Source organism: Arachis ipaensis, chromosome B09, assembly GCF_000816755.2.
Source record: "Arachis ipaensis cultivar K30076 chromosome B09, Araip1.1, whole genome shotgun sequence".
NCBI lineage: Eukaryota > Viridiplantae > Streptophyta > Magnoliopsida > Fabales > Fabaceae > Arachis > Arachis ipaensis.
In genome coordinates, this window is record NC_029793.2 from 121810697 (window position 1) to 121822160 (window position 11464).

Consider the following 11464-nt stretch of genomic DNA (forward strand, 5'->3'; position numbering starts at 1 on the left):
AAGGTGTAAAAGGTGTAAAAAAAATTAAAAATTAATATTTAATTTAAAAAGTATAAAAATAAATAATTTTAAAAAAATCAAAATCTACTACCAAAAATAAATTAGATAAAATTTAAACAACTCATAGATACAATAAAATTGATCTAATTGTTTTAAGAGCAGTGGTCCAACTTTGGTCAGAATTCAGTATCTCATAATACTGCCGTCGTCTGCATTCTGACCTGTTTGGATCAGACCTAATTCTAGTCCAAAGTGCCTGCTCATATAATAAAAAGAAGCTGAAGTTTCACCAACTCTTGCTTGAACGAAAGGTGCTATATATGGAAAAATAATATTGATCACCAGAAAAAAAAATTGAATATGAACATGAATTTTCGGCGCTTTTTAATTTGAATATGGAAATAAAAATGGTGTTGAACTTAAACATGGGGAATATAGGTGCTTCACAACCATGTGGTGTCGGTAGAACAACTCGGAGGGTTTGAATTGCATTGGATATCCCATTTTATGAAAAAATTGACAACAACAAACAACTTGGAGGGTCCGTTTTCTAGCTTCCGAAATTCGTATTTGCCCAACCACAAGTCGGACCATGCGATTTCTTAAGCAAAATTTTAAAATCAAACAACTCGCATGGTCCGATTTATGTACTCTGAGTTTTTTCAATTCTTTTACACAAATCGGACCCCTCCGATTTGTGTACTCTAAATTTTTTTTACATTTTTAAAACACAAATCGGAGGGTCTGATTTGTGTACTCCCACAATTTTAAAAAACACAAAAAATTACCATATTAAAATATATCATTTATTTTATTTCTATATCAAAATTTTTTAGCTAATTTTCGGTGGAGTTGTGAATTTAATATGACGTGATATATTCTCTTCATCTTTCTGTGATATACTAACTAGCATACAACCCGCCATGCGGGCTGATTAACTGATCCATTGAAAATTGAAGGTTACCACCTCTCTTTGCATAAAATACATTCAAAATATAAGCTAAGCCAATATATACACACTGCACGTGGCTTTGGAAACGAACTTGCTAAATAGTTTTGCTGTTTATTTTTCGCTAGAGAAGAAAGAACACTTTTTGTTTTAATATTGGAGTAAACTGTTGGAGTGTTATTCTTAAATGTGAAACTGTTTAATTACAGAAATAGAAATTAGACTATTTAATTTGTGAGAAGTACATAAATCGGACCGTTCGATTTGTGTTAAAAAAATTAAAAAATTTAAAATATAGAAATCAGACTTTTCTATTTGTATACTTTCCACAATTTTAAACACTAAAAATTACGATATTAGGATATATCATTATTTTTACTTTCATACAAAAAAAAAAGAGCCAAAAAATTACGGAGTACATGTCCTTCCCAATTCCCAAAAAAGGAGAGGGTTCTTATATGGTAACATGACACCTGTTAAGTTCACCTCCATAATTAGTTATATTATTGATGACAAAAGAAATTCTTTGAGAAGCATCATTTCTTAAAAAAAAAATCAAAAGTATTAAAAGAAGTGAAATTTTTATTTGGGCCATTAATTACTTACTTTCCTCATGTTCATAAGGTAATTAGATCCCAGATATATATATAAAAAAAATATCCAATTATGAAAAGATATACTGTCGCACAAAAAAAAATCGATTTTTCACATACACTTTTCATAAAATAAGGCGGATAAGAAAAGAAAAGAATAGACTGACAAAGTTCTCGAGGGAATGCTTAGTTAGCAAAAAGACGAATACAAAGAAGAAAAGAAAACAGAAAATAATGCGGAATAGAACTGAATTAGAATCACTTTGGCATTGGTATATAATGCTCCTATTATACACTTAGCAGCCTCCTCAATCCTCATACCAAAATAAGAAACTGCACTAACTAACAATAACTAACTACCTTAACTCAGCAAATAACTTCTCAACTATTCTTGATATCAGCTTTGTTAGTTTCTTTCATTTCATTTACCATACTATCTGAACGAACTTACTTCTACCGGTAAAGAATTTTATAAAAATATAATCGCGTGGTAAGCATAATTTTTAAACCAGCAGAGAATTCTTTCGTGCAAAAGTTTGGTTGTCACAAGTAACAAAATCCAATAAAATTTATAACCGAAGTATTTAAACCTCGGGTCGTCTTCTCAAGGAATTGCAGGGAAGTATGATTTATTATTGGTTATGGAAAAAGATATAATTTTTGGGTTTTTAAAATAAGGAACAAGTAATTTAAATGACAAGAAAAATAAATTAATAATTAGAAAATCTCTTGGCAAGGTATGAGAACTGGAAATCCTATCATAGTTATCCTTATCAGGTGTGATGAGAATTGGATTTTGCTCCCACTTAGTTAACCCTTACTAAATAAAAGAAAGTCAAGTGGACTAATTAATTTGATCCTCAAGTCCTAGTCAACTCCTGTGGAAAGACTAGTTTTAGAGCGATCCAAATCAATCAGAAACTCCCAATTTTCAATCAACTGCTGAGTTTGATAACTCAAGTGTTACCAATTACTTTACCAAAGCAACAAGGGAATAAATCTTAAATTAAATTGAAAGCATCATAAATAGAATAAAACAATCATAAATCTGAAATACCTCAAATTGCATTAAATAAAGAAATCAATTCTAACATGGAGTTCATAAGCCAATTTAGGAACATTAACAAGTAAAAGCATTGGAATAAATAAAAGTAGAAAATAAATTAAAGGAACATTGAACCTGTGATTGAAGAGAAGTAGCCTAGTCATAATAGAAATCCCAAATCCTAATCCTAATCCTAATCCTAAATCCTAAGAGAGAGGAGAGAGCATCTCTCTCTAAAAGCTACATCTAAACCTAAAATTATGAATAATGAATGTTGCATCAATTGTTGTATCCATTCTCCTTATTAATTCCTCCATTCTCTGGCTTATATTCTGTGTTTTTGGGCTTGGATTTGGGCCAAAAAGGGGTCCAAAAATCGCTGGAGCATTTTCTGCAATTTCTGCACGTAGCGTATGTCACGCGTGCGCGTGGATCACGCGTTCGCGTCATTTGGAGTTTTTCCTTGTCACGCGTACGCATCGCTGCCTTTTCTTCAAAACTCCATTTTTGTGCTTTTCTTCCATTTTTGTATGTTTCTTTTATGTCCTCTAAGCCATTCCTGCCCTATGAAGCCTGAAAATACTTAACACACAGATCACGGCATCGAATGGTAATAAAGCATAATTAAATTTAATATTTTTAAAGTATCGGAAACATGTTTTCACATATATTATAAAATAAGGAAGGAATTGTAAAACCATGCAATTTACATGAATAAGTGGATGAAGAATTGATAAAAACACTCAATTGACCACAAAGTACATCATAAAATAGGGGTTTATCACCATCCTTGCCACAGACAATCTCCAATATCTAAAGAAAGTACGAAGTGAAGTTCTAGTAACTAAGCTTATCACATACAAGGACGTTTCTTCAGTGGGAAAAGTATATTCAAGACCTTGGTGGACTAGGTAATGAAGTCAATTTTTGTAAAAGATTAGGGTCGGTTCACAAATAAGCAAAAGTAGCGGTTGGGGACGAAATTCAAAAACAACGAAAAAGATGAATTGAGTTAAATAGATGTAAAATTTTGGATTGTATGTAAGTTAATAGTCTGAGAGTAAAAATCACAATCCAAAGTCTATGATATGTAGAATTCTTGTTAATCAGGAGAAACAGTAATCATGCCTTGAAGTAGTTTTAAAGTGGTTAGTTGAAAGCTAATAGAAAAGTTAGAAAGTTAAAGTAGTTAAGAGTTAAAAATGAAGTTAAAGTACGTGGCATGGTGTTTTGGTTCCCAATTAACTAAAATTGCACAAACTTGAATAACAAGTAACTCAAATTCAAGTAAATATTGCAGATTATTGATGATTAATCATAGAAAAGAATTGCAAAATTAAAGTAGAATAATCAATAATGTTATTTAATGAATAAGGGAATAAGAAAGAATAAGAAAGCTAGCCCGTGCATTCATGAATTGCCTTGGTTAAAACCATTTAGTGCAAAATTTGAAATTTTCAAAACTAATTCATGAATGGTAGTTAATTGAAACAATTTGCTGAAAAAAATTGGGCAGCTTTTCGTCTAAAAATTGGACATTCCCGGGTAATAAACAGCAGTAGAAACAGTTCATATGATAATAAGATAGTGCAGAAAAGAGTAACAATAGTAATTCAAAAGAATTCAGAATAAACAGACTCAATCTGCATTAAAGAATAGTATATGAACAGCATTATCATCACAACAAATTCAAAATTGCGAAACAGATAAAACAATTAATAAGAACGGCGCAATTATCAGGCCTAAATCCACTAACCACATCCTAGCTACCTAACCACCTAAAATCCACTACGATCATGCATCTCTAACTATCCTAATTTTGAAAAAAAATGCAACTAACTAACTGAAAGAGGAATCGTTGTTCGGTGTAACCTGGTAGGCAGAGGAACAGAAATTGGGCTTAGAGAGATGGTGGTGGTGTGGTAGTGGTGGCTGGCAATGCGGCGGCACTGGGAGACGGCACGGCGGCGGTTCGGTGGAGGTAGGGTGGCGGTTTGGTGGTTGAGGATGAAAGAGGGTTATGGAGGAGGGAAGGAGAAGAAGGGGCAAGAGGGAGAAGAGTGGAAGGGGAGAAAGAGGGAAGAAGAAGAGAAGGGAGGAGTGGGGTTCTGCGAGGGCGGCGCGGTGGTGCGGGCTCGGCGAGGTGGGTTGGGGGTGGTGGTGGCTGGTTGGTGGTGGCAGAAGGGAAGAGGGAGAGTGCAGAGGGGAAGGGGGTTTTGGGACGTGAAAGAGGTAGGGTTCCGCGTCGAAGGGGGTAAGTGGATTCAAATTCATGCGGACGCGTGGGTCACGCGAACGCGTGGTTAGGGCGGAAAGGAGATGACGAGAATGCGTCATTGATGTAATCGCATGGGTGATGGATAATGAAAGTGATGCGTACGCATGGGGCACGCGTACGTGTCGCTCAGAATTGTGCTAAACGCACAATTCCAGCGTCGTTTTGGTGCAACTCTCTATTTCCATTTAGGGGGCAAGAATATTCACGCGATGCGTACGCGTCGCCGACGCTTTCGCGTGGTGTGTGTGAAGTGAAAGTGATGCGATCGCGTCGTTGACGCGTTCGCGTGGCCCAATTTGTGCCTAATGCATACCAGCCACACGATTCCAGCCCAACTTTCTAGGCGTTGGATTGTTACGTCGATTTGCAATCGACGCCCATGTGTGGCCCATGCACACGCGTGGGGTGCTTTTTTTTTGTGCAGGATGCAAAATGCAATGCTGATATGGATGTCATGAATAATTCCAGGTTCAATAAAATTAAATAAAATAAAACGAGAAATAAACAAAATGAAATAAAATTAAAATTGAAAAAGGAACGATCATACCATGGTGGGTTGTCTCCCACCTAGCACTTTTAGTTAAAGTCCTTAAGTTGGACATTGTGGTGAGCTTCTTGTCATGGCAGCTTGTGTTTGAACTCATCCAGAAATTTCCACCAACTTTTGCAGTTCCAATATCCTCCGGGGTCCCAAACTAGGCATGTAAAGCCTTTGAGCAAATCCAAGCAGGTTTTCAGGCTCCACGGGTGTTGATTGTTCGAATGAATCCCAGGATCCCAAACCTTGTTTTTGTATCCGCCTTTGTTTCGATTTACATTTATCCAGCCGGGCGGTATGGAATTTGTATTCTCACTAAGATGACCAAACATCTTCCGAGACCCATTCAATCGAACTTGATACCAATCCTTGCACTTCAAATTGAAGCGTGGAACCTCATCGAATCTTGCATACCAGCTCTGAGTACGAGCCATTTCTCTTTTACTCTTAAAGCCGCAAAGAGCTCTAAGCTGGCCATCTGTTTCAAGCAAACCAAATTCAAGTGGAAAAGTAAAGATAAGGGCTAAGGATTTTACCCACTTGAAATTAGTATTGGGTGGTAATGGCCTTGGAATAGGTGTTTCCAGTGGTTTTGCAAGCTCTACTCTCTTGTATTCTTCTATGAATTCCTCCACTTCTTTGCAAACTTCCTCAACTGCAACCACGTCTTGATCAAAGTCTTCGATATCTTCCTCATCATTCAAGTCATAATTTGGAGGTTGAGAAAAGTCTACCTCCGCATCATCTTCGTATTCACTTGGGGAAGATTCTTCAATTTCAAAGAATTCACTTGCGGATGCAAGTTCATTACTAGAAGAACTTGACTCGTGATTATCATTATCAAAGAAACTCGCTTCTTGAGTTGTTCCGTCTAGTTCTTCATAAGATACCTACTTTGGGAGTTGTGCACTATCCTCCTTAGCATCAATTGCAAATTTCTTGACGGAACTCTCCACAATTCTGGATTTCCATGGAGGTTCAGCATCTCCTAAGTCTTCAACCAATTCTTCTTCTTCAATAATTTTGGCTTCCTCCACTTCTTCCAGTACAAAGTCATGCTCCTTACTGTCCATCGGAGTTTCTAGTATCTCCTTCATGCTACGTTCTTCATTAGATTGTCCACAAGAAACCATGGGGGTTGAGTGTCCGAACGTCTAGAAGGTAATCGATTGATCGCTTGCTCCAGTTGGTGAAGGGTTGCATGAAATTTTTCCACTGTTTCCTAGAAACGCTCCCGTGATTCTTGGGTAGATGGATATGGACATGGTGCATAGGAAAGTGGTGATTTTTGGGAGTAATTGGATTGGAATTGGGGTGGATAAGAGTTAGGGTCATATGGAGGTGAATGGTGATAGGTGGCTTGTGAGTGTGGTGGTTCATAGCTATATTGAGGAGGTGAGTTATAGGCGTATGATGGGACTTGTTGGTAACTACACGGATGTCCACCATATATATTATCTTGGTATGCACCTCGGAATGGTTTTTGACCATAGTAATTTGGTGGGTGTTGGTTGTCACGAGAAGGTCCACCGTAACTATTGTCCTGGCATGCATTATATAATGGTCGTTGTCCATGGTATCTTGGAAGGTGTTGTTGCCGAAAGGGTTGATCAGATCCTCGTGGCTCCTTCCATCTGTGATTGGTTTGACCTTGATGCATGTTCCTGTTATACCTTCCATTCTTTTCAACAATATTTGAACCAAACTCAAAGCGACGGGGTGAGAACTCATAGTAACTAATAAAAAAATTTAAAACAAAAATAAAAGCAAATAAACAAGCAAAATAAAATATTTACAATAACCAATAATAAGGCACACGTTTGCAATTCCCCGGCAGCGGCGCCATTTTTGAACGAACTGACTTCTGCCCGTAAAGAATTTTATAAAAATATAATCGCATTGTAAGTATAGTTTCTAAACCAGCAGAGAATCCTTTCGTGCAAAAGTTTGATTGTCACAAGTAACAAAACCCAATAAAATTTATAACCGAAGTATTTAAACCTCGGGTCGTCTTCTCAAGGAATTGCAGGGAAGTATGATTTATTATTGGTTATGGAAAAAGATATAATTTTTGGGTTTTTAAAATAAGGAAGAAGTAATTTAAATGACAAGAAAAATAAATTAATAATTAAAAAATCTCTTGGCAAGGTATGAGAACTGGAAATCCTATCCTAGTTATCCTTATCAGGTGTGATGAGAATTAGATTTTGCTCCCACTTAGTTAACTCTTACTAAATAAAGGAAAGGCAAGTGGACTAATTAATTTGATCCTCAAGTCCTAGTCAACTCCTGTGGAAAGACTAGCTTTAGAGCGATCCAAATCAATCAGCAACTCCCAATTTTCAATCAACTGCTGAGTTTGATAACTCAAGTGTTACCAATTACTTTACCATAGCAACAAGGGAATAAATCTTAAATTAAATTGAAAGCATCATAAATAGAATAAAACAATCATAAATCTGAAATACCTCAAATTACATTAAATAAAGAAATCAATTCTAACATGGAGTTCATAAGCCAATTTAGGAACATTAACAAGTAAAAGCATTGGAATAAATAAAAGTAGAAAATAAATTAAAGGAACATTGAACCTGTGATTGAAGAGAAGTAGCCTAATCATAATAGAAATCCCAAATCCTAATCCTAATCCTAAATCCTAAGCGAGAGGAGAGAGCCTCTCTCTCTAAAAGCTACATCTAAACCTAAAATTATGAATAATGAATATTGCATCAATTTTTGTATCCATTCTCCTTATTGATTCCCCCATTCTCTTGCTTATATTCTGTGTTTCTGGGCTTGGATTTGGGCCAAAAAGGGGTCCAGAAATCGCTGGGAGCGTTTTCTGCAATTTCTGCACGTGGCGTCTGTCACGCGTGCGCGTGGATCACGCGTTTGCGTCATTTGGAGTTTTTCCTTGTCATGCGTACGCGTACGCGTTGCTGCCATTTTGCGCTAGGCACGCGTCCGCGTTGTTCACGCATACGCGTCGCTGCCTTTTCTTCAAAACTTCATTTTTGTGCTTTCCTTCCATTTTTGTATGTTTCCTTTCTGTCCTCTAAGCCATCCCTGCCCTATGAAGCCTGAAAATACTTAACACACAGATCACGACATCGAATGGTAATAAAGCATAATTAAATTTAATATTTTTAAAGCATCGGAAACATGTTTTCACATATATTATAAAATAAGGAAGGAATTGTAAAACCATGCAATTTACATGAATAAATGGGTGAAGAATTGATAAAAACACTCAATTGACCACAAAGTACATCATAAAATAGGGGTTTATCACTATCCTTGCCACAGACAATCTCCAATATCTAAAGAAAGTACGAAGTGAAGTTCTAGTAACTAAGCTTATCACATACAAGGACGTTTCTTCAGTGGGAAAAGTATATTCAAGACCTTGGTGGACCAGATAATGAAGTCAATTTTCGTAAAAGATTGGGGTCGGTTCACAAATAAGCAAAAGTAGCAGTTGGGGACGAAATTCAAAAACAACGAAAAAGAGGGGGAGGAGACGAGAATCCAGTAATAAATCAAAGCCCCAAACTCCATTAATAGGTAGGTGAAAGCTGTGTTGGGGTCAGTGTGAAGGTTCGTTTGGTCGACCTGCACGGAGACGGCGGAGGAGAACGCGGGATTGAACGGCGCGGAAGCATAGATCGAGATCTGGCTGTCTCGAGGTTCACAATAAGGGAAGGAAATGGACCAGACAGGGCAACGAGATTCACAGGTACGCTTTGTCGGTGTCAATGAGGTTTTTACCGTCCGATAATGCCCCGGGAGGGGGTTTGCACCAAAATTGATTTCAATTGCGGGGCCCGTGACTCACCGGTTTCCCCAACAGTTTTAATCGTTTGATTGTTCGAGGTTGCCATTTATTATGGCACATAGCCGAATTTGATTTATTAGTTTTTAATTTGTGTACCGAAAATCAGGGTTGGTCCTTACGGTTGAATGAGTTTTAGTTGGGTTATTTTAGGATGTCTGGGATTATAGCTGCGTGTTCGTAGTTATGGTTGATAATGCCGATGTTCTGTTTGCTCACTGCGTTTTTTAGAACTATGACAGCCGAATGGGTTTGTGGAGCCTAGCTACGACTTTTCATCTAATTTTGACCGAGTCCATGCGTCGCAGGTGTGTTTGTTGCTCATGTTATGAGTTTTATTTGACTGGTTTATGTTGATGTGGCCTACCGCCTGTTGTAACACATGCCACATGTTGTTCGTTGCAGGATGCTGATGATGGAATGAGCGGCGAAACCGTGCCGGTAGAGGAAGCAAAAGTGATGGATTCGTCCGCCGCAGATGCAGACATAGATGCAGAAGTAGGAGTGAGGATTGTTGAAGGGATATGATCCTTTAGCGCAATTGAATTTTCTTCCCTCACAGCCAAGGACGTCCTTACGACGGAGTTCACAAGCCTACAGGCAGCTTATAACTACTACAACGAATACGGTCGCATCAAGGGATTCTCGGTCAGGAGGTCCAAGGTGGGACGCAGAATAAAGCAGGGGGCAGATGGCAAAATAATTTGGCAGATATTCGTATGCTCGAGGGAAGGAGAGCGAGACAGAAAACACATGCAGCGGGAAGACAGGAAGAAGGATCCTCGACCGATCACGCGGTGCGGGTGTGAAGCCCGGATTAAGGCCCACGTTGATGATGCCAGCGGGCGATGGTTTGTTGAACAATTTTGAGACAACCATAATCATCCCATGCTGGATGCGAGGGTTAGGGGTCTGTCGCGGTCACACAGAGCAGTCAAGGAAGGGGATTTGCACCAAATCAATTCCATGAGAAAATCTGGGTTGCGGGTGCCAACAATTTTCCGCGCGTTTGCCAATCAGTCAGGAAGATTCGAGACTGTTGGGTTCGAGATAAAGGACATATATAACGCGATAGAGAAGCAAAGGTGGGCTGGCGTGACAAATGCGGAGTCCGCGTTGAAGTTCTTGGGAACTTTAAGGATGACTGATTCTGGGATGTTCTGGAAGTACTCGGTGGATGTTGACAAGAGGCTGGAAAATCTCTTCTGGTGCAATGGTACAAGTCATTATGACTACAACGTGTTCGGTGATGTCCTGGGTTTTGATGCAACTTACGGTCGTAACAAATACAAGTGCCCTTTGGTAATATTCTCAGGGGTGGACCATCACATGAGGACGGTTGTGTTCGGCTGCGCCATATTGAGCAACGAGAGCGAAGCAAGCTATGTGTGGTTGCTGCGGTTATTTCTTAAGGCAATGAAGGGAAAACAGTCAAAGTCTGTCATCACGGACGGTGACCTCGCCATGAAGAGTGTGGTTAGCACAGTTTTTCCCGGTGCACATCACAGGTTGTGTATTTGGCATTTGTTAAGGAACGCCACTGCTAGAGTCGGACGGCATGGTTTTCTTAGGAAATTCCATCTGTGCCTCATGGGAGATCTAGAGGTCGACGAATTTGAGAGAATATGGACGGAGAGTGTGGCGGACCACGGGTTCGAGGATCATCCATGGATAGTGGAGATGTATGCCAAGAAGCATTCCTGGTCCAATGCCCATATCCGGGGGAAATTCTTCGCAGGACTGAAGACGACATCCAGGTGCGAGGCTTTGAATATGCAGCTTGGAAAATTTATACACAATGGGTACAATCTGAGGGAGTTTTTGGAGCACTTCCAACACTATTTGGAGTTCATGAGGAGGAGAGAACTAGTGGCAGACTACAAGTCTGCATATGGCGAGCCTGTTGTAAAGACGAAACTCGAGGCCATTGAGCAGTTCGCTGCAACGGTTTATACAAGAGAGGTTTTCGAACTGTTTCGGGAGGTGCTGATGCTAGCCAGCAACGTTAGAGTTGTGTCCACCAAGAGGATGAGCGCTTGTGTTTTGTTCGAGGTTGCAATGTACTGCAAGCAGAGATCATGGGCCGTGTCGTGGGCCGAGGAAGACGACGAATTTAGCTCTTCTTGTCAGCGGATGGAGTCCTTTGGGCTTCCTTGTATCCACATGGTTGGGGTTTTGGTTTATCTGAACATGACAGCTATCCCCAAAGGCGTAATACTTGACCGGTAG

The 11464-nt window shown here is 39.0% G+C and overlaps 1 protein-coding gene across 1 annotated transcript; it reads left to right on the top strand.

Moving 5' to 3' along the window:
- LOC107615925 (protein FAR1-RELATED SEQUENCE 5-like) lies at positions 10124–11464 on the top strand. The gene has a single exon (XM_016317938.1). The coding sequence runs from the start codon at positions 10124–10126 to the stop codon at positions 11462–11464; it is 1341 nt and encodes a 446-aa protein (XP_016173424.1).